The sequence below is a fragment of the Tamandua tetradactyla genome, chromosome 7 (assembly GCF_023851605.1).
Source record: "Tamandua tetradactyla isolate mTamTet1 chromosome 7, mTamTet1.pri, whole genome shotgun sequence".
NCBI classification, from domain to species: domain Eukaryota; kingdom Metazoa; phylum Chordata; class Mammalia; order Pilosa; family Myrmecophagidae; genus Tamandua; species Tamandua tetradactyla.
In genome coordinates, this window is record NC_135333.1 from 69,590,688 (window position 1) to 69,615,479 (window position 24,792).

General features: G+C 38.2%; 1 protein-coding gene across 1 annotated transcript in view; it reads right to left on the reverse strand.

Annotated features, from left to right (window-relative positions):
• Positions 1-24,477, reverse strand: part of LOC143690479 (antigen WC1.1-like) — a 35,867-nt gene extending 11,390 nt beyond the window's left edge. Inside the window, exons 1-7 of the mRNA XM_077168207.1 lie at positions 24,405-24,477; positions 13,679-13,738; positions 13,271-13,585; positions 6,788-7,096; positions 6,377-6,694; positions 937-1,029; positions 547-861 (exon numbers count right to left, since the gene is read on the reverse strand). Of these exons, the coding sequence (XP_077024322.1) occupies positions 547-861; positions 937-1,029; positions 6,377-6,694; positions 6,788-7,096; positions 13,271-13,585; positions 13,679-13,738; positions 24,405-24,477 (1,483 nt within the window). The remainder of the gene's footprint in view (positions 1-546; positions 862-936; positions 1,030-6,376; positions 6,695-6,787; positions 7,097-13,270; positions 13,586-13,678; positions 13,739-24,404) is intronic.
• Between the last annotated feature and the right edge of the window lie 315 nt (positions 24,478-24,792).

The window sequence follows — 24,792 nt, forward strand, 5'->3', positions numbered from 1 at the left end:
TGAGGGACCATGGTGGGCTGCGTGGGGTCTTAAGAAGCTCATCCTTCCACACCAGGCCATTGGCCCACTGGTCTCAGGCACTGCTGGGGAGACTTCCATGTGGAAAGGGTTGGTAAATTCCTTTCTGATTCCTTTTCCTAATCAGTGCACTGTTCTCTCTGTTTGTGCCCTGCTATTTCTCATTATAGACACTGGAATTGAACTGAATTGAAGCAGCGCTTCAAATTACTGCCTCAGCCTCTGGGAGACCACTAATATACACAAGGTATGCAAAGGTATTTATAAGTTATTTCATTTTTTTTTTTTTTAAACCTACTGTGAAGTGAGAGTCCTATTTTTATTTTGGAAACCCTAGAAGAATTTATCTTGTCATACGAAATTCCTGCAGGAAGAAATCCATCCCTCAGGGCTATTTGAGAAACGAGAACCACGGGGGAGCCCGGTTTCCCTGTGGGCCATTCAACTCCTGCTTCCCACAGGCCTAGACCCCAACCCTTCTGAAACTGTGCTGGCTCCCCCAGGATGCGGACAAGTTGGAGAGCAGACCTGAGCAGATAACCCCCGCGTCCTCCTTGTGTCTGCAGTCGTGCTGCCCCCAGCCCTGGGAAGGACACTTCCACACGTGGGACTCCTTTCCGGTGCAGTTCAACTCGTCCAACCAGATGGGCCCCGATCCCGCCCCGAAGCGAGCAGAGTCGAGGGCACTGACGGCCTCTCCACAGTCCAGCTGTCTGCACACCACGTGGGCATCGCTCAGGCCCCATTCGTCATCACAGATGGTGCCCCAGGAGCCCCGGTGAAAGACCTCCACTCTCCCGGCACAGCGGCCGTCCCCGCCCACCAGGCGGAGCTTACTGCTCTCTAAGGGGAGAGAGTCAAGTCAGTGGGGTGTTTGTACAGGGGTGGGAGGGGCTTCCCGATCCCGGGCCCCCGCACCTGGGCAGTTGGCTGCACTCTCCTCCCAGGCCGCTGAGCCTGCGGGATCCGGCGCGGAGTCATTGCACATGGGCACTAGCTGGGTCTGTTTTCCTAGAAAAACAGATGACCAGAGGTTAGCAGGGCTAAAGAACAGGAAGTCGAACTAAAAAATAATGAGATGAAAGCTGTTATTTAGGAGGTGGAGTGGTATCATAACTTCAGAGGTCACCTTCTTTATGGAGAGTTCTCTTCCGACAATGGCGAACCTGCCTGTTTTAAGCAAACAGTTGCACACAGAATGATTTCAGAAAAGCTGGAATATATGAGGACTGTTTGGAAGCAATGCAGAGCTACCAGCTCTCAGAGAGAACTGAAGGCCGGAGGTGAGCCCCTTCCTCCTGAAGGCATATGACAATTCAAAGACAATAGCTGAGGAACTGAAAAGCTTAACAGAGATATTTGTCAGCCTCACAAGGCTGCTGGAGCACAATTTATAATTCAAGGTCTGCCAAGATTGAGGAGCTTTTTTAAATACCCAGAAAACTTGTACCATAGAAGGAAGAGTGACCATGCCTTATAAAGATGGATGCCTAGTTTCTTATGATACCTTTCAATTCCCTTTAAATAAGGTGATCAGTCCCTAAAGCAGGTGCCTGGAAGAAGGAAAATGAAATCCTTTCTGCAAGGTTCTATAATTTCTGTCAATAAAAAAATACTCAGACATATAAAAGAAGAGATTTGATTAAAAAAACTGACACATTAGAAAGAAAGCAACAGGACAGCCTGCTATTGTAGTTATCAGATAGGGATTTCAATAACCATGAGTAAAATGTCCAAGGAATTAAATGACATAGTAGACATTTTGACTTTTTTTCTTGTTTTCTTTTGGCATGGGCAGGCTCCGGGAAGTGAACCCAGGTCTCTGGCATGGCAGGCGGGAATTCTGCCACTAAACCACTGTTGCACTGCCCCATAATGGGTATTTTGGCAGAGAAATGATAATCACCTGGAAATTCTTGACCTTAAAAAGTCAATGACTGAAATTATGAACTCAAAAGGTGAGTGCAATGGCACATTATATCAGCACAAGATAGAAACACAATTGAAAAATCAAAAGAAAATGCATAGAATAAAGTATAGAAAGGCAAAATAATGGAAAATATAGGAAGAGGCATAAGAGACAGTGAAAAGTTTAACATTCACATACACTAAATCACAACTAACAGAACTAAAAGTAGAAATAGGAAAATCCACTATCACAGTGAGATAGTTTAATACAAGTGTTGGTATTTGAGCATATGAATAAATTCGTTGTTACCACATCCAGTACGAGGTGGGATCTATGCTGTCTTCCCTGAGTCTGGAATGACTGTAGTGAGCGGTGTACAAGCAATAGAATGCAGTGAAGGTAATACTGCTTCTACTAATTATAAGAGATGCACCATAAATTTTATTTTTATTTATTTATTTATTTTTGCATGGGCAGGCACCGGGAATTGAATCCAGGTCTCTGGCGTGGCAGGCAAGAAATGTGCTACTGAGCCACCATTGTACCGCCCCACCATAAATTTTAGAATACAGAAAGGCCCTAATACCAAATGGTGGGAAAAGAAATACCATGCAAAGAAATTTGGTATGGCAATACTAATATCATACTAAGTAGAATTTATGGAAAAAGTTATTAGAGATAAGGAAGCACATTTCAGATTTGTAACAGGGATAATATAACAGGAAGATAAAACAATTCTAAATTTGTTTATAATGTAAAAAAAACTTTGAAATGCATGAAGCAAAAACTGAGAAAGCATAATTGAGACACAGACAATTATATTTAGAAATTTTAATATACTTCTGTCAATTGATGGAAAGAAATACAGACATAAATGAATAGATAAATGGAAGAGAGGAATAAGTTGACAACAATTTGATTACTTGACATATGTATATAAAACCTTGCAACCAAGAAATATAGGAAACAGATTTTCAAGTGTGCATGGAACATTTATGAAAAGATACTATATGCTGGGCCACAAACTAATCTCAATGAATTTCAAATGGTTGATATCATACAGAGTAGTTTCTCTGCCTACAGTGCAATTGAGCTAAAAATTAATGACACTAATTTTTTAAATAGTTTGGAAATTAAGAAATAAAGCTTTAAATAAAATAAATTAGAATGGTTTTTTATTTAAATAATAATAAATATACAACAAATCCAAACATATACAGTGTAGCTAAATTTGTGATTAGAGTCAAATTTAAAGCTTAAACAGATATAATAAAAATAAAGTATGAAAATCAACAATTAAGCATTTACATTTGGAAGATAAAAGAATATCAAGTAAAAGAAAGCAGATAAAAGAAATAATAAAAATAATCATAGATATCAATGATATAAAAGGCAAATATACAATAGGAAAAAAACCAGATAACCCAAATTAATCCAAAGACATAAAACTAGATAATCTCTTAGCATGATTGATTAGGGATGAAAAAGTTTTGTAATCTACAGAGCCTACAGGCATTAAAATGATAAGGGCATTTCATAATAAATATTTTGCCAATACTTTTGAATATTTAGCTGAAATAGCAAATACATTGAAAAAGCACTACTTAATAAAAATGACATAAGAAACAACAGAAGATCTGAAAAACCTTGAATTTATTAAAGATATTTAATTTGTAGTTAAAACCCTTCAACAACAACAAACCAAACTAACCAACCAAACAAACAAAAAGCACAGAAATTTCAGGCTTAGATGGCTTTTGTGGTACATAGCTAATAATACAGTGTCATTTTAAATTTCCTGTATTTGATAACTATATAGTTGTTAGGTGTGTAAATGTCCTTGTGCTTATGAAATGAGAGTTGGAGTACTTAGGAGTAAAGGGGCATGATGTTTGTAAGCTATTCTCAAGTGGTGCAGGGAAAAAATACCCCAAAAAATATATACATGTTTATGTGTATATGTACTTGCACGATAATACATATGTATGCAAAATGTTAAGTTGTGAATATGGGTGAAAGTTGTAAGAGAGTTCTTTACATTATTCCTACAAATTTTCTGTAAGATTATTGATTATTTAAAAATAAAAATTAAACAACACACATTAAAAAAAAAAAGAATTAATATGAAACTCTTCCAGAGAATAAAAAAGGAGGGAAAAATTCCCACCTCATTTTATGGGTACAGCAAAGTCTTAACAACAAAATGAGCCTAGAAAGGAGAATTACAGACCAATGTCTTTAACCCATATAGACGCAGAATTCATGAAGAAAATATTAGCAAATTGAATCCAGAGATGTATATAAAGAATATACCAGATCAAGTGGTGTTTGTTCCAGAAATGCAACATTAATGCAACATTTGAAAACCATATTCACATTAAGAAAAGAATCACATAATCATGCCATTAGTTATGAAAAAAATTGATAAAAGTCAACACCAACGAATGAGAAAATCTCTTAGCATACTGGAAATAGGAGGGGTTTCCCTGGTAAAGGCCATATACAAAACCCTGGAACAAATATCTCAGTTAGTGTGGAATATTGAAAGATTCTGCCTGAAGATGAGAGCAATACAATGATGTCTGTTATTACTATTCTTATTCAGCATTTAACTGGAGATCAATATAAGTTCAATAAGGCAAGAAAAAGAAATAAAAATTATAAGAATTGAAGAGGAAGAAATAAATTATAATAATTTGTAGACATGGCTGCATAAAATGCATGAATGCAGAAAAACCAAAATAATCTACAGTTAGATTATTAGAAGTCAATTTAGTAACATCACTATACACAAACTAATATACAAAATAAATGCAAAAATCAATTTTATTCTTAAATAATGTAAACAAACAGTATAAAATAAAATTCAAAAGATATATTTAAGACACCATAACAAATAAATTACCTAGAAGAAAACTTAGAAAAAGATGTCCAAGACCTCTGAGAAAAATTAAAGAAGCCCTAACTTAATGGAGGGTTCTAACTTGTGAATGAATTGGAGCACTCAATATTGTCAAAGCCAATGATCTCCAAATTCATATGTTGATTAAAACCAATCTCAATCAAAATACCATCATGAATTTTTTTTTTGGTGTAAAGGACAAACTGATTCTGGAATGTATTACTAACAATGGCCAACACACTCAGGAAGAAAAGCAACAAAATGAGAGGAGTTATTTTACTACATATCAAGACTTACTGTAAAGTCACAATAATTAAGGAAGTGTGGTATTGAAACAAGGAGAGACAATGATATGATGGAACAGAATAAGGAGTCTCGGAAAAGCTCAGATGATGACAGAGGTGACACTACAGTGGGGAAAATGACTCTTTTTAGCAAAGGATCCTGAGTCCCTTAATATGGATACCCGTATAAAAATATAAAATGTGATCCCTGTATCACACCATACACAAATACCAATTCCAGAAGGTTTATACAATTATATGCAAAAAAAAATGTGAAAGAAAAATAAGTAAACCTGTGTGAAATACTGTAGGAGAACATCTTTAGGATCTTACAGTAGGTGAAGTTCTCTTAAAAAGGACATAAGAAGCAACTAAGGGACAGGAAAAAGTGATAAATTGTACTTCATTAAAATTAAGAACCCACTAATCAGAAAACACTGTGACACTGTGAAGAGAGTGAAAACAAAAAGCCATGGGTTAAACCTACAAAATAAATACATACATATTTTATCCAAAAGTTATTGTCACAGTTATTTGTAGCATCATTATATGCAGTAGTCAAGAACTGGAAATAACTGAAATTTCTGTCATTAACTGAATGAATCAATACATCCTTATGTGGTCATTCAGTGCAATGATTACTGCAATAGTTATGGATAGTATGAATAATTATGAATGAAGCTCTGCTATTAAACAATATAGATGAATCACAACCTAGTATTGAATCAAAGATATTAAACACAACAGAGAACATATTGCAGGATTTTAGATAAAGTTAAAATATAAACAGCAAATATAGTGCGCAAAGGAGTTGTATTCAAGATAAGAACACACTATATGGCTTTATATAAAGTTATAAAACAATCAAAACTATGTTACAGTAGTAGAGTTTGGGAGAATGAAACCACTTTGGAGAGGAGGAGGGCACCGGCATGGCTGGGGTGGGCAAGTGTCTTCTGGGTGCAGCTCCTTGTCAGAACTGTGTTCATGCTATTATAACTCATTGAGCTATATGCATGTTGTTTATACACTTTTCTCTATAAATTATATTTAAATATACTTAATAATGGTTATCTTTCAAAATATAGTATTCCTTATAACACCCTTGACTCCAATCTGATGGAAGAATGAACAATGAGAAGAGCCACATTTTCATCACAGAATGTCTTATTTTTGAAGCCAGCTTTTGTACACTCCCTGCTCTTCAAGAAATTCCACTCAAGAGGCACCCCAAGTACCGGTTAGCCCTTACCTCTCTCTTACCTGAGCAGATCACAGAGGCTGTGTTTCCATGGGCACAGTTAGGCATCCCCAGGGCAGTCAAAGGGCAATTCCACAGAAAGGACTCAGCCCCTGAGCAGTGAAATCGGTGTTTCCAAACCGGATCATCTCCCTCCACAAAGTATGTTCCTTCTGAGATCGAGTTGGCGACTCCACAGCCGAGCTGACGGCAAACAACATTGGCATTGGCCATATTCCAGTGGGTGGCACAGAGTGCTCTCCAGGCTCCAGAAATATTCATCTCCACTTGTCCCTCACACTGAGAGGTACCATTTTTCATGAGCCGCACTTCTGTGTACTCTGGGAGGAGAAGACAGGGTTTAAGCAAAATCTCATGTTTTTCTTATACTAGCAGGGTATGGGGGCAGGTCAAAGCCCTGTTGCAAGTCTCACCTGAGCAGACAATCTGAACAGCTCCGCCGTGGTGACACGTGCCCTCAGGGCAGGATGTTCTGGGGCAGAATGAGAGCTGCTGCTCCTGCCCCTGACATTGGAATCCTTCAGCCCAGACCTGACCGTCAGTGTCTCTGAAGGACATGTCCCCCTGTACAGATGTAGCCTTGCCACACTGTAACTCTGCACAGATGACATGGGCAGTGGGCAATGTGAATTCCCTATGAGGCACTGGAGTCCAGCCTCCTCCAGAGTGCACTTCTACTCGCCCTGAACAGGGTCCATTCCCTCCAACCAGACGCACAAATCCTAAGGGAGAAAAAACAAACCCAGGAAGTGTTCACGTCCTTACTTGGCACTTGGAAATGATATGTCACAGGCGATGGTGTGAAAGTTTTCTTCTCTCAGGGGTGGGGCATGGGGGGAGGATTTGATGGTTGGTGTCAGGATAAGTCATCCATGAGTGAGAAAGATCCAGGAGGACTTTGCAGGATCAGTTCAGAATGGCTGAATCCAAAGAATATACACTTTGGAATCAGGGAAGTAAATTCCTCATATAGGGGCCTGGGAATTACAGAGCCCAAGAAAACTGCAAAGGAGGTGGGCATTCAAACTTAGGTGCAAAGATATGAAGAGCAGAACCAACTCAGAGGTGAAAAACAAAGAAACAAACAAGAACAGGATATAGAGTATGAGAAGGTCAGTCAGACAAGGTTAGAAAGCCATCCTTCTGGAGCTAGAATTCTGACCAGCTCTCTCTTGTGCAATCCTCAAGTGACTGAGGAGTGGCCAAATCCTGCGAGATGAACCATGAATGAATGACAAACTGTAGAAAGATTGATGGCTCAAGAGAAGAAATATATTATATTAAAAGTGGACTACTATAACTAGTCCACTTCTGTGGTTTCACATTTTATTTTTCTGATAATTTTTGATGGTGAAGAATTCCAAGAATTTCTTAGGTTACCTATATGGAAAAGAAATTGTACACAGATGAGTTCAGAGAGTCATAGGCGTGAAGGAAGGGGTTAGTGGTCCTAGCCAGCTTTGTTGAAACTCCAGGATTTGCCAATAAACTTGGGAGAGAGTAAATTCTCAATGAGAGTATGCGAGACAGACGAGTATTCTGATTGTTTAATATGGGGTTTTGCTTCCAAGATATGAGCGTCTTAGCAAATGCTTAAGTGTGATAGTAATTGATGTTGTTTTTACTTTGAAATAAGTTTGAACTTACAGGAAAGTTGCAAAAATAACCCAAAAGCAATACAAAGAACTCCAACATAACCCCCACCCAGATACCCAAATTTACCAACTTTTGGCATTTTGCCACAATTGTTATATTGTTCTATCATCTATATCTACATCTATAGGTATATTTATCTATATATCACCATCATCTATCTATATCTAAATTGATGTATTTTAATCCTATCGCTATGCTAAGTTTGTATTGTTCTCCTTTTGGGGTTCTCAAGAATCCGACATGCTGCAAAAAAGGAAGGAAGATGAAGAAAGAAGAGAGCAAATAAGCCGTAATTTGGAGCCCTCCAACTTGTAAAAGCCTCAATATGGATAAAAGACAAATATCTGTGAAAAATACTTATTAAGCAAGTTTTTAAAAATATTTCATCACTCTGTGTCCCTCCCATCCACCCCTAACCTGCCAGCCTTTCCCATTTTTTTTTCTGATTCAGACAAGAGAAAATAATCTTAAAAGAATTGACCAGGTTGGGGTGGCAGGGGCATTACCCAGCCAAATTGCGCAGGGTACCACATTAGATTTAACAGGACTTTCTCTCAAGCAAAATGCCTCATGCTGCTGTGGTGACTTAATTTCTCTTCCATAAATCCTTTCACAAAACTGAGTGTAGAAATAAAGCAATTCAATCCTTAAGAACTGACATGGTTCTTTTATTTTCTATAACCTACCCATACCATCTGGATATTCTGCCATAACCACCACAGCACAGTGCTAATATAGTAGAAAAGGCAAAGGAGAGAGAAAGTGGAGGTTTTGGGTGGCAAAGTAAATAGTTTAGAAAATAAAAGATGGCTGAAACAAACAATGGAGGAATAGAGAGTATTAAATATTAGGGTAAAGATTCTATAGAACTTAGCAATTGATCAATATAAGATCTAAATCTATTTATTGACTATAAGCTCAATCAGGGCAAATAATTAGATTTATCTTTTTCACTATTTTATCCCCAGGAACTAGCTCAGTTCCTGTGTCATAATACCAACTAATGTAATATTTGTTAATGAGTGAAAAATCTTCAGTATTAACCAACCATCACAGTTTATATTTATTCTTTCTTTAGACATGAGAAACAGGCCCCCTGAATAGTGGAAGACAGTTAAAAACCACGTTATCATGACTAAAATCATCATGCTCTTTACATTATTATTCTCATTACATAAGAAAGGAAGAAAATTTAGGAATTAGATCAGAAATTATTAAGAGATTTAAGATTGCGTGCATGCTTTTTTCTTTTGAGAGAGTATTTTGTTACTAACAGATGAGTTTGAAGAATATATGGGTTACCTACTGAAGACAATCAGGAAATAATTTCAACTATGGATTGCGGGTTTTTGGCACACATCTGACCTACAGCTATTGATTTTGTTATATAACAGTAAGTAGGTGTATAAGTAATGAAGACGTTCAGTGGGGGTTGTCTTCCTTAAGAGAAAGCAGAGTAGATGCTCAGTAAAGTTTTGTTTTCAAGGTAAATCGCTGAAATATAATGAGCACTAAAACCATTAATCTAATTACTTATTAGACATTTTATTTAGACATCCTCCTGTTCTACTCTCGTATTGATGTATTGACATGCAGCCTGGATTCCTAAACTGTTTCCATAAGGCCATTCTCAATTTATATCCTGATTAGAAAATAATGATAACAATGTACCTCATCTGAAAAGCCAAAATGCAAAGTTTCCTGATACAAAAAGGCCAAATTGCATTGACTAAACTTTAAAGAACAGAAGTGATATTATCTAAAAATAGCTGCTGACATTGTTGGCCAGAATGAGGTACAGCAATGACCCTCTCTTCATCCAGAACAGAATAGAATGGAGTGGCTGTCGGCTCTCATACCCTGCATACTCTGGTTTCCACTCACTGCCACCTCCAAAGCAGGGCCTATACCAGCACCACCACTGAGGACACCAGGGGTGTCTGATTGAATTAGAGTCACTGGCTCAATTAGATAGATACTCAAACTATTCTTTAATCTCACTGTCTTTTACTTTTCTTTATTTTTAGTAGGTAAATGGTACACTTCTAGCTCTCAAGAATACTGGTGTAATGGCTCAATTCAGATTGAATAACACTACCTCTTTGCTAAATTCTGAGATAATTCCCTGGAATAATTTACAGCCCTCTCTAGTTAGTTGTCTTAGACAGTAATTTTGAGTATCATATAGAACCCTCCCCAGGGACCTGTGCATAATCTTCTTTGATGAAATTGGAAGCATTTCTGAGAAAGCGATAGCTCACCAATGCTGTTCTACTCTTGGCATAGGTCAATGGGACGCTGGCCCTCCTACAGCCTAAGAGGGCTGTGATTACAGTAAATTTCATACAATGAATGTTCTCAGAGCCTTGACTGGGTATCAGGCTCTGTGCTGGACAAGGTTCTGGAAATGACAACTATAGAAGTATCATTGTCAACTCAGCAACTCATTCATTTACCTGAAAAATATTTATTGAGCAATATGAGTTACTATGTGTTTACAAAATAATGTATATCCAAAAGCTTCAGAACATATTTTTAGAAAAATGTGTGATTCAGAAATTTCAATCAGCTATCGATTTTACACAGAAGTGATCCCTCAGTTATTTTCAGGGATTGAAGAACTGTGTTACAAATAATGAAATGTAAACAGTACATACTCATTCTGGGTGTGATTCAGGTCTAGGCATAAATTGTTCTCATAAAACAAGATCATCTAATCAAAAGATAGGGGTTACAATGGTCCAAACAGGTCTTCAATTAAGTAGGTGTTCCTTGTATTATAAAGGTTTTAAAATCTTATTAGTTTTTAATCCCAAAAGGTACATATCTTTTGATATGTCAGTAGTGTACAGGAATCTAGAGAAAAATTGTTCTCTTTTCTTTTTTAGATGCTCAAGATTAATAATGACTCTACTGTGTATCCTTCCTTTTATCTATCTTTCCATTTGCAAGAATATATACATAAATAGAATTTTTCTTCCTATTCTTTAAAAATAAGATACCATTTACATAAGTAATTATAATTCTTAATATAATATAATTATTATTACTTTGTAATGACTTTGTAATTGTGTGTATTACTCTTCAAATCTGCAATGGCTAAAACCCAGAAGCTGGGACGTGTGGCTCGTCCACCTAAGCCTCTATTATATGGATATGAAATCATCAATTATTTGGCAGAGTAGCCCTTCTTTTTGATACTTGGAGAATTCCCTGTGGATCCTGGAGAACAGAATCCATCAAGACTTGAGCATGATTTGAAAGGCCTGAAATGGTCAGCACATACCTGGAATGAGCATTTACTGTGGTCTCTTGAAACAGTTTCTCCCTTTGCATTGTAAATAGTTCCTGCTTTGAGTTTGGAGACATAATTCAAAGCAACTACTGTCTGGGGCTTTTGTGGGAGATGTAAAGCTTTCAAAAGAAAATGTAGAGAATATTAATCATGAATCTCATTTGCAAATGACAGAAACCCAACTCATATTTCACAAGCTGGCATATCTCATGGACAAGGTGGGTTTCTGGGGGAAAGCTAAAGGAATGGGAACCAAATGCCTTTATGGCATTCCCTCCATAAATTCCTTTCTAATCCCTGTTTCTCTCCATTTATCTTTGTTCTTCAGAAAAGTCTTTTCCAAACAGCTGAGAATTCAGACGCTGGCATTCTCTAGTCCTATACATGGCCAAATTATCCACAAGAAGAGAGCAAATTCTGGGCAAAGACTTCTATTGTCTTGCTCCTGCCTGTGTTATGGGCACAGGGGGTGTCAGGGAGAGTGGAGTAAGTAGGAGGAAGAGGTTTGAAGGCAATATTGAGAATTCACTTTCATGTCCTTTTATTCAAAATCCAAACCTCTTTTCAGAGTGTACCATGTTTTAGGAACTTTGGTAGGTGTTGGGAATGAAAACTGCCACACAATACTGTTCTTTGTGGAGCTTTTGGGAAAGACAAAAAGTAACAGTTCAAAGCCTTGTGAAAAATTTATGAGACTGGAGAGCCCAAATAAAAAAAACTATCCCTGGGCGGGCCACGGTGGCTCAGCAGGTAAGAGTGCTTGCCTGCCATGCCCGAGGACCCGGGTTCGATTTCCGGTGCCTGCCCATGTAAAAAAAAACAAAACAAAACAAAAAAAACCTGCCCCTTCTGAGAGCTATTAATTTATATGAATCAACCTTCTAAAGCAAATTGAAAGTTGTAGCTAGATATATCCTTGTCTGATCTGTGTTTTTAGGTAAGTTGCTTAATAAAATTTCTTCCATCACTCAGAACTCCTTCATGTTTCCACTTTGAGTCTTACCACTCAGTCTTCTCCTTCCCTACAAGCAGCCTTACAGAATTCACTAGTGTTCACATGGCATTCTCCACCCCACACCTGGGTCCTCAGTACTGTCCAGAGAACCCTTTCTGTGCCCTTTGTCTGCTGTCATTGTTGTTCCTTCCCCATCCCTAGCTACTAAAAACCCCTTCCACCCTCTTCAAAAGCTCTATTTGTCTCCTTACCTGCTCTTACCTGTTTTTATCAACTACACTCCCAAATGCACTTCTCTTACATCATTAAAGCCATCAGTCTAAACACTATAATCTCTTACCGTAAAACACAAATTATTATTTTATTGTATCTATCAATGCCTTGTCAGTGCATGTCTGAGCTTCTCTCCGAAGTTTGAGTTTATATTAAAGTTGCTAAAAAAAAAAAAAAGGGAGAAAGAATCTTTTCTGGTAACAATGGGAGAACCTTACAGCTCCAAGCATTTTATTCATAGCCCCTTGGTCCTTCCAGTACAGGAGCTATGAATACTTATGTCCAAATCTGCAAAGGAGAATTGCAATTTAACACAAATCTATAAATTCCTCTCTGATTACTTAACAGTAGTCCCTGTGCTTCCCTACGAGCTCAGTGCAAAACAGTGTCTCATTGTACACATAGAAACACTCCATTCAGAAACGCTGGACCTTCAGAAGCGGGAGGAAGCGACCTCTCTCCCTCCCTCTGAGAATCTCATGTCACAAACGGGTTTGCAAATGTATACCTTTATAGAGTAAATTATAAAAAAACAAAATTATGAAGCTTGATTTTAATTGGGGTGATACTAGATTATAACTATTATAGACCAGCAGTTGAAACTTAAGAAAGTAAACGAGGCCCATCATTCACAGCTGCTTTAAGTAATTACGGTTCAGACACAAGCTTCCCTGAACTTTCCATTGTTCAAGTCAGTGGCCAATGCACCGACCTTACCTGAGCAGATAACCCCCGCATCCCCCGCATGTCCGCAGTTGCTCCACCCCCAGCCCGCAGAAGGGCACTTCCAAATGTGGGACTCCTTTCCGGTGCAGCTCAGGCTATTCAGCAAGACGGACCCCGATCCCTCTCCAAAGTGAGCAGCGACGGGGGCACTGACGGCCTCTCCACAGCCCAGCTGTCTGCACACCACGTGGGCATCTCTCAGGTCCCAGCTGTAGCCACAGATGGTGCCCCAGGAGCCTTGGTGAAGGGCCTCCACTCTCCCGGCGCAGCGACCGTCCCCGCCCACCAGGCGGAGCTGTCTGCTCTCTAAGGGGAGAGAGTCAAGTCAGTGGGGAGTTTGTACAGGGGTGGGAGGGGCTTCCCGGTCCTGGGACGCCTTGCTCGCGCAGTTGGCCGCACTCTCCTCCGAGGCCGCTAAGCCCGCGGGGTTGCACACGGGCACTACCTGGGTCTGGTTTCCTGTAAAAGCAATACGACCAGAGGTCAGCAGGGCCAAAGAATAGGAAATCCGCTTTAAATAATAATCTAGTGAAGGCGTGAGAGATGAAAGCAATATAGGTGTAACGTTATAGCTTCAGAGGTCACCTTTATGGAGAGTTCTCTTCCGAGGTTGGAGAAGAGAACTGTATCAAACAAACCATTGCAGTGAGAATGACTTCAGAGGAGCTAGAAGATATGAATATTGTTAAGACGCACTGTAAAGTTATAAGATGGCAAAAATTTTTGAAGCCAAGCTTTCAGAAGTAAAGGGCATTTGGAAGCCCTTTTCCCTTGAGGCATTTGCCAACTCAAAGGTAACAACTGAGAACCTGAAAAGCTGAACAGGGGGTTTGCCTGACACACAGGGTTGGGGTAACACAAAATTATAATTCAGGGTGTGATAAGAGGAGGAACTCTGTTAAATAACCAGAAAACTTGTACCAAAAGAGGAAGAGTGCCATTCCTTATAAGGATGGATGCCCAGCTACTATCCCTTTCTATTCCCTTTAAGATGATTTGACCCTAAATCAGGTGCCTGGAAAAAACAAAATGAAATCTTTCTGAAGGATTTATACAAGTTTTCTTCCATAATGTCTGCCAATCAAAAAGTATTCAGACATACAAAAGAAGAGATTTGACCAAAAACCAGGAGGAATGTTGAATGGGTAGAATGCTTGCTTCCGTGTGGGAGAGTCAGGTTCCAATCCTGGCCCCTGCGCTCCACCTCCCCTTCCCCCCTCCCCCAAATAAAGCCGAAAGGAAAAGGGTCATATTAGGAAGAAACTCCCAGGGAATCTTGTTTTTGGAGTTATTAGACAGGGACTTTAAATAAGGCTCACAATGTCCAAGGAATACAATGAAAAGATTGGTATTTTGGCACAGAAAAGATAACTAAGAATCACATGAAAATTCAAGACCTGAAATAACGAATTAAGAACTCAAAGGATGAGTGCAACAGCACATTAAATAAGTAGACGACAGAATGAGTAAAACTGAATATTGATTACAAGAAAATACTGAAAAAATAAGGCACAGAAAGACAAAAGTTTGGAAAATTTATAACAAAGGTATTAAGGGACATAAAAGACATGATCAGGGAGGTTGAGAGGGCTGAAGAATAGGAAGCTGAATTAAAGTAAAAATGATCTGGTGAGTAGTATGTGGTGGTTTTAATCTGTTTTGTTTCCCAGAGAAGCCATACCCTTTTATTCCTGATCCAATATTGTAGGCTGGGACATTTTGATTAGGTTGCTTCCATGGAGATGTGACACACTTAATTGTAGGTATGACTTTTTTTTTTTTTTTTTTTGCATGGGCAGGCTCCAGGAATCCAGCCCGGGTCTCCGGCATGGCAGGTGAGAATACTGCCACTGAGCCACCATCACACTGCCCTTTTTTTTTAGGTATGACCTTTTGATTAGAAGGAGATGTGACCCTATTCATTCAAGGTGGGTCTCAATTAATTTATTGGAATCCTTTAAAAGGGTAAAGATTTTGGAGAAAGCTAAGACATAGACATTTAGAGATGCTTGGATAGCTGATACAAAGAGCAGATGCTTAGACACACAGACTTATGGAGATGCAAAAGAAAATGCCAGAAGGACCCATAGGGTCTGCGAGAGTCATTTGAAACCAGAAGCCGGGAGAGGGGGCCTTCCCATGAGATGCTAAGCATGCCAGAACCCAGAGTTTGCCCTGGAGAAGCTAAGTGAGGACCCACAGATGCTTAGAGAGGAAGCTGACGCTCAAAACAATGAACCTGGAGCAAGGATCCCAGATGCCAGTCATGGTGCCTTCCCAGCTGACAGAGAAATCTGGGACACCATTTAGCCTTTCTTTGGAGTCAAGGTATCTTTCTTTGGATGCCTTAGTTTGGACATTTTTATAGCCTTAAAACTGTAAACTTGTAACTTAATAAATCCCCTTTATAAAAGCTGATCCATTTTGGTATATTGCATTCTGGCAGCTTTAGCAAACTAAAACAGTCTGAGTTAAAAGTTGCTATGAAGGACCTATCAGAGTTAACCTTCTGATTTGTAGGGTGCTGCATAGGGTCTGAGAAGAATATACTGGAAATGTCAGAATCCTCCACCCTGAACAGTTGACATGCCTTTCTCTGAATGAGCAGAGAGCCAGGTGGTTCAATCAAACAGCCACTGTAGTGGGCCAGTAGCTGGGCTGTTTTCTTACAAAGTGCACTCATTTCACTAACATTGACCTGGGAGTCAGATGGACTAGAGCAGAGGGAATGGGCTTAGGATCAGTGTAGGAGCTCATGAGAAGCCTTAGGGAATAGCCATCAATCCAGGGCCAATCAGGATCGTTCTTAATATCGTCATTTAGAGCTGTAAAAGGAACCATGAGACAGGCCATGGTTTACTTCAGAACACAATTTATGATTCTAGGTTTCAGATTCTAAATTTGGAATTTAATTCAAAACATCATGCTCCTCTCTATGAGTAGATTGGGCAACCCTGCATGAGAGATGATGTCAGATGATATTGACCATGGCCAGATTCCACTGGGAATCACAGAGTGTTGCCCCCCCCCCCAAAAGTCTAATCTCTGTTGGACTTTACATGAAAAGTTATTCAAAAATTGGAGTCCTGTGTATTCTGGGTAAAACAAGACACGTCATGTATTTTTAACCCTGCCGCAGAGAAGAGATAGGTTATATTCTTGCTCTGAAATCACTGAGACAATTTGGACAGACCCACTATATTATTATTATTCTCTCCTTAATAATAATAATAATAATATTATTATTATTATTGGAAAGCAAGGTTAAGTTACTTATATCAATGTAGCTTCACCATTATTTTAAGTAAATGGTCAAGTGCAGAATCAAACCTAGAACTTGTGCTACCATGTAGAATGGAGGATTTCTCAACAGGCCAGTGCTCCTACTGGACAAAACTTTAAAAACTGGGTAACACAAAAAATTAAAGGGCAGGCCACGGAGGCTCAGCAGGTAGAGTTCTTGCTTGCCATGTCAGAGACCCTGGTTCAATTTCCGGTGCCTGCCCATGCCCAAAAAAATATATATATATATATATTAAAGACATTGGAAATTTGTGGACAGAGTGGGGATCATTTCAGAATTTAGCTAAGATCTGTGGCTTCTTTTTTCTCTTAAGGAAGTTTTCCAACTCAGTGAAAGGGAATCTTCACATAGACACAGCAGAGAATTGATACTGGGACAGAGAAAGCAGTATATTTTGGGGCTAGAGTGTGACAGAATTGGTGACTTGAAGGTCACCACTGCATGGCAGGTTTTCCTCTCTTATATTTGCCCAATATTGAAGCTGTGAAAGAAAGGAGGCTAAGCAACTAAGTTGTACATCTTGAAAAGCAGAGTGGATATTCCCTCATTCTCTTGGTTCTGAGCAACCAAAGACACCCCGGACTTTCAGCTGAGAAATCTGAAAGTTCATGACATAGGAACAGAAAAAAACAGTGCACCGAGTGTTACCACAACTGTAGTGTAGATTCATTCTAGCTCATTTCCAGATTTAGGTATCCTTTTTGAAATAAGCAGTTTTAATATAAAATTTTATTATTTAATTTAAAAATTACCTAGCATATAAAGTGATGGGATCACATAATGAAAAAATAAGTAAAGGAAGCACAGATGATGAAGATATTTAGTTAGTAGATAAGGACTTTACCTGTGATCGGTGTGTTTAGAGAAATAGAGGAGAGGAAAAAAAAGTGCAAAGATGGAAAATTTTAACAGGGAATTGTAATATATGTAAAAAGTATAAAAGGAATGGTTTCCAACTGAAAATAAAATGTTTTATTATGAATTGAAAGGATAGGGTTAAAATGAGTTTAGACATAGTAGAACACAGAATTAATGACTTAGAACTCAAATTAATAGATAATTTCAAAGCTTAAATGCAGAAAGATAAAGATTGATAAAAAGAACAGAGCATGAAGACATTTAGGACATGTTCAAAAGGCGTAACATACAATATTGGAATCCTAGAAAAGAGAAGAGAGGAGAGAACAAGAAAGAACAGGAGTGGGAAAGGGGGAAAGAAGGAGAGAAAGAGGAAGAGAAAGGGAGGGAGGGAGAGAGAGAGAGAGAGAGAGAGAGAGAGAGAACAGTCAAAAAATATTAGAAGAGATAATGGGTGAACATTCTCTAAATGGGTGAAACGTACCAATGCACATAATTTAACACACTTGGAGAACCCCAAAGATATGAAGCCACCCACAACTAGGCACATCATAATAAAGCTGCTGAAAATCAAAGAAAAAGATGAAAATATGGAATGACAAAATTATTCAATCTAAAAGAAGGTCAAAAAAAGGAGCGAAAAGGAAAGCAAATGGTAGATAATAGCCCGCTTATATCAATAATTGCATTTGAAATAAATGGATTGGATACTCCAAGTAAAAGCCAATCTAGATGAAGCAACTATATGCTGCTTGCCAGACACTCACCTTTTATATGAGGACAACGAAAGGTTGACTATAAAATAATGGAATATATATCTATGTATATCAGGCAAATATTAAATGAAAGAAAACCGGTGTAACTATATTAATACCACTCAAAGTAGACTTTAAAGCAAGTTGTATTAACTGAGCAAAAAGGGGGAATTTTCATGATTATAATAGGGTAAACTTTTAATAAAGATATTATAGTTATTAAAATCCAAGAAAGATGTCAAAACATAAAATATATAAAGAAAAACGACAATTAAAAAAAGAAATGGGCGAATTCATAATACGAATAATGAACTTTGACTCTTTCAATAGTGGGAAGATCAACCAGACACAAATAAGAAAGAATATGGTAGATGTAAAGCAACAAAGCCAATGAATTAACATATTTAGAGCACTGCATGCAACAATGAATGAATTTACATGATCCTGAAATGCACATGGAACATTTATTAAAATTGACTATATGATGTGCCCAAATAATTTAATTCAAGCAGAATATTTCCGCTAATCACAGGAAATTAAATTAACCAGTGAAATTAAGTTAGTAATTAAAAAGAAAAATATGGCTAGAAATACTTAAACGTTGGGAAAGTAAGCAACACTTCCAAAAAATACCTAGGTCAAGGAACAAATTTTTTAAAATGAGAAAATGTGAATATTGATAATTAAGATTTGTGGTAACTAAATTTCTCTAACACAGCTACAGCAGCAAGTAAGGGAAATTTGTACCCTAGGACTCATGATTTAGAAAAGAGAAGAAAAGAACTGAAAATGAAAAAAAATCTAAGCGTCTATGTAAGAAACTAGAAGATCAGCAAATAAAATCTAAAAGGAGTAGAAGGCTAGAATCAATAAAAATAAGAACAGAAGTTAATGAAATAGAAAACAAACATAAGATAGAAAAACAGAGGAAAAAAATCCCTCAAAACTTGATTTAAAATTCTAATAAAATAAATACATTTCAGAAAAGACTAATAAAGAATAATAAAGAATGAATCAAACTATCAATGCCAGGGTAGTATGTTCGGAGTTGTACAGCCATCACCACAATCAAGTTTAGAACATTTTCATCATCACAAAAGGAAACCCCATCCTGCTCAAACTTCTCATTCTCACTTAATGCTAGACAATGCTAATCTACCCTGTGTCCATAGATTTACCTATTCTGGGCTTTTCAGAAAAGTAGAATCATGGAATATGTGGTCTATTGTGAGTAGCTTCTTTCACTCAGCGTAATGTTTTCAAGGTTCATCTATGCTGTAGTGTGTATTAGGACTTCATTCCGTTGTACAGCCGCATAATAGGCCATTGTATGCATATATCACACTTTGTTTTCCACTTATCAGTTGATGGATATTTGTGCTGTTTCCACCTTTTTTGGCTATTGTGAGCAATACTTCTAGAAACATTTGTGTACAAGTTTTTGTGTCAATGCTTGTTTTCATTTCTCTTGGGTATATACCCAGGCATAGAATTTCTGGGTCATATGATAATGCTATGCTTAATATTATGAGTAAAACCGTCAACCATTTTGCAAATCAGTTGCTCTATTTTACATTCCCACCAGCAATGAAGGAGGGTTCCAGTATCTCTACATCCTGACCAACACTTATTATCTGTCTATTTTGTTATTGCTATACTGGGGGAATGAAGTGTTATCTCATTTCAATTTTGATTAGTTTTCTCTAATGGCTAATGGTGTTGAGCGCCTTTTCATAAGTTTATTGACCATTTGCATATTGTTGGAGAAATGTCTGTTCATATCCTTTGGCTACTTATAACTTGTTTTAGTTTGTGAAGGTTGTCTGAGGGCAATATACCAGAAATGGAATGGTTTTTAAAAGAAAGTTGCAAGTTTACAGTTCTAAGGCCATGAAAATTAAGGCCAAGTTATTAAAATGTCAAATCTAAGGGACATTTTGCCATGTCAATCTAAGGCATACAGGGAAAGATACCTTGACTCAAGAAGGCTGATGACATTCAGGGTTTCTGTCTCAGCTGGAAAGGCACATGGCGATGTCTGCTAGCTTTCTCTCCAGGCTTCTCCAATGGCTTCTCTGGAGATGCTTTCTTTATTCATCTGCAAACGTCTCTGGCTGTGTGGGCTCTGTTAGCTCTTTCCAAAATGTTTCCCCCTTAAAGGGCTCCACCTGGAATGAGTGGAGTCAGATCTCCATGGAACCCATCTAATCAAAAGTTGTCACCCACATCTGGGTGGGTCACATCTCCATGGAAACAGTAAAAAGATCACACCCAGCAATATTGAATGAAGATTAAAGAATGAGGTTTTTCTGGGGTACACGACAGTTTCAAACTGGCACACCAGTTATTCTGGTTTGAAAAACCAAGGTCTTTATTTTTATGCTAGGTTATCATACTCATACACTTTTCATAAATCTTATTGATCAAAAGCTATTGAGTTCATCTATAATTATAAACTTTGAAAATAGGAGAAATTGAGCAGTGGCGTATTTACATATTTATTTCTTAGTGTTTGACCAATATAGAGGTAAATAAGTATATGGAGGGTATGAATTATATGTACACACACAAATATGGGGACCTCTGTTATATTATCTAGATATTATAAATATAGATATTTAACTTTATATCCAAAAACAACTTCCATTGTGGAATATATTATATGCCCTTACATTTTATTTCTTTTAGGAAGCTTTTCTAAACTATTCAAGAGAAGATTAGTTGCCAATCACACTAGACTCTGATTTGAGGAGACATACCCTGATTTACTCCTCTTTTGTAGTCTGCTTGCACAGTACAGGGATTGGAACATAGTAGAGTTAAATAGATTTTGAATGAATGGAATGTTTTAATTCACTTGGATGGCCATAGCATATTTGGTATATGTGCCAGATATCTTACATTTGCTTCCTCCAGATCCATCTCTTTTCCCACCTTGCTCTCAGCAGGTTCTTATTCCTTTTCAGGCAAACTACCATGCACGACTTTCTTCTTCTTAGTTCCAGAAGATTCTTCCTTCTCCAGTCCTTCAGGTCTTAAGGCTGGGTTCCTGCGCCATCCCTTGTGGTTCCCTACATCTACCTATTCCTAGGAATTAGTCCTTAACTTTTCCACAAATTATTCTAATTTACATATGCCATTATTTTCTGTTAGAATCCTCACTAATACTAGTAGGTTGTAAAAGAGAAAGATCTTAGTTTAAAATGTGCTTTTCCACTCATATTATCAAGAATAGTTGCATTGAAATAGAATTTTTTGGTAAACATTTCAACAAATAGTTCCTTGTATAGATGAAAACAATTTAAAAGTGGCTGGTCTTCACTGATTCACTCTCTCCAAAGTATGCTACAGATTAATTTCTCTGACTACACCACAAATGTATTTTGCATTTGAATTAGTAACTATTTATGCTAATGTTTGGTCATTTATGTTAAATTTATTTCTCTGTGACTTGTGACTTCTTGCATTGAAATATAGTGCCCTAAGAGAAAGTACATCATCTTTTCTTTTCTTTGTGATGCTATTCATCAATCAATTTGCTAGTTGATTGACACCTGGAAAAGAATCTAGATACTTACAAATTGTGAATTGTGAATTACGAAATGTAGAGCCAGATTTGACAATGAACATTTTACACATTTTTGACCTAATTTGATAGGACTTGTTACATCCATTTCCAGAGCCAGCAATTCTTAATTTGAAATGAAATAGACACTCAACAAGTATATTCATTGTGAAACAATATAAAGAATCATTAAAATGTTCATTCTTTCTACAATGCTAGACGTATTAATTTAGGTAATGTCCAGACATGCCTTGCCTTTATGACTGACGTTCAATCACCATGAAGTTAAGAACTTTGTTTTGTGTACCGATAAATTCCCAGTGCCTAAAACCGTGCTTGGCGTCTATTAAGTGCTCAATAAATGGTGGTTGATTAAATTAAAAAAAAAAGTGGATTAGTTGACTTTATGCTGTGCTCCCATTACTTTTGTAATTATTGTATCTTTTATAGTTTATCACCATTATTTGTTTAATTGCCCACTTTCTTTATTAACCTATAAGCCTTGTTATGGACTGTGTTCACTGCTTGTAATAGTGGTGCCTATTTGAGTGCAATGGTGGGAATCCTGTATCTAGCAGTACAGTGTTCCAGGTTTTCTGGGTGACTCTCTAGTATTTAGAGCAACCACACAAACAACAGCAAAACAGCAACTGAGAATTGATCACTGAATTTTGAATTTGGCAATGCAGGGATCATAGATGGCCTTACAGGGGGTTGTTTAATTGTGTGTGTGTGCATGTGCAGTGACAGAGAACTGAGCATGCCTTCTATTAAAGCAGAGATTTTACGTTCAGAAAGAACCTGAAGAAAGTTAGCAGGACTCAGCCTGCCTTTTACTGTAGGCACTTTCTGGCCAGGCTCAGTATGGCCATATTACCAAGGTGGAAATTTTATAAGTAGATAAGGTGAAATCACGTGAACTGTGTTTTAATAGTGTGATCCTACAAAACATTCTCTCTGGGGAAGATTCTGCCTGTTTGAGTGAGGTGTGATTTCTTCTAAGCCTAATAAGAAATGTATTCATTTTTTCTCATAGCTGAAGAGGCCAAATAGAGTTAGAACACTGATTTCATATTTCAATTTGAGATTCCATGTCTGTCTTTCAGAGCTAGCAAAGCTTGCACAGAAAAAGTCAGCCCTCACTGGATATGGACAAAATCCAAGGAACTGGAAGTACTCAGTCTTCTTTATTGTTATGCCAGGTCAATCTTATTGACCAAACACTGTTGAATTAATATATAAATTATAAACTTTGAAAATGGGAGGAGAAATTGATAGAACTGTAAGAACAGTGAAACACTGACATATTTATTTCTTAGTGTTTGCTTAAGGGGTAGAGTATCTTGCTTTTATTGGGGGTGGGGTGGGGTAGAATTTCCCAAAGAAGAGAGATGGGGACTTCTGACTAAAGGAGTCTAATAGGGAGGAAGCATAGGATGGAGAAGAGAGAGAGAAGTCAAAGAAGCATTACAGCAGCATCCAGGATGAAAGCCCACACCCAGAATAGCTGACTGCAGGTACATGGCTGGATTATTCTTATTTTTGGAGCTCAGATGCCGACAATTCTGGGATGTACAGACTTTTTGTGTAGAGCCTGAGGGAACCACAAGGAAGAATATTCACCATAAGAACAGTCACAAGCACAGAGTTCTTGCTAAATAGCAGGTCCTGGGGGATGTTACAGAACCAGCTGCATTATTCCATTGGGCCTCATCCTCAAGTCTCTAAGGCAATAGTCCTGGTCTGTCTTCAAAGCAGATGGAAATCCATCCCTGAGTACCTACATTTGGGATCAGTTTTCTCTGCTGGACAATCAGTCCAAAGGGCAGGAAGGGAAAAAACACAGGCAAGAAGACAAGGTTCTACCAAGAAGTCAGTGCCAGGGAAAGACTATAGTAAAAGCAGAAAAATGCCTGAATTGTGGCTTTGTGGGGCAGAAAAAGAAACTCAAAGTCAGGCTCAGACAACAGGTTCAGGGTTATCTGGGGTGTAATTAAAGATCATACTGGGAAGCCTTTCTTCCTAGGCAGCGAGGTCTCCATATCTGCCATCATTATATACATATACACACATATCACAACTACCACCACCAACTCTGCCACCAAATCCAGCAGCACAGCTTAGAGAAAGTTCTATCTTAACAATGGGCCTCCACTGGGCAGACATATTTCCGCTCACACATTTAGCCTATACATACTCTTCAAACTTCCTTTCAATCCTCTCTCTTGCTTGCTCTCTCACATAAACACACATGTACACACATACACACACCAGTCTTTAGTCTAAAAGACCAGAAAGACCAAAATTCACCAAAAGGACAGATGGGTAGCCTAGCCTGAGGTAGTTACTCAGCCATAATTCATCATGGGAAAATTGGGAAGTGATCAGATGTTCTCTGAGCTTTTAGATGTTGTTGGGGAGCAGGTTAACACAGGTTCACAACTTTATATCTCTGTAATATCTCATTGCTTGAAAAACAGAGACTCCCTAAGAGAAAAATCAACATTCACTGTCACTAAGGATCACATTTGGTAAAAACTGGATGGTCAATATGAGGCTTTGTCTTCATGATCCTGAGGATCATCTCCCAAAGCCCTGACATCCCGGGTGTCTTTGATTCTTAGAAAGTGAGGTGCTGCTTACCTTCACCATCCACAAGCACCACGAAGAGGAGAAAGACAAGTCCCTGGAGGAAGCAATGTCCATTCACGGTCATTCTTATCCTTTTGTCCTCCAGAGCCTCAGCTCCCTAAAATAATTCAAGGACTCCTCTTGGCCCTTAAGGGGTGTGTGTGTGGGGGGGGGCTGTGTGTGCTCCAGCAGTAGGAAGGGTATTATATAGACTCAACTCTTGATGATGCCATCTTCCGGGAGCCAATAGAAACCCTGTTAAACATCTTCCCTGCCATCAGAGACTTTATAAAAGGAAACTTTCTGAAGTTCAAACACCAATTAGATTCTGAATCTTAAACATCTCCTTATATGAGATACAAGGTTTTCTGAAGACAGGTTTCTTCTTTATCCCTGAGGC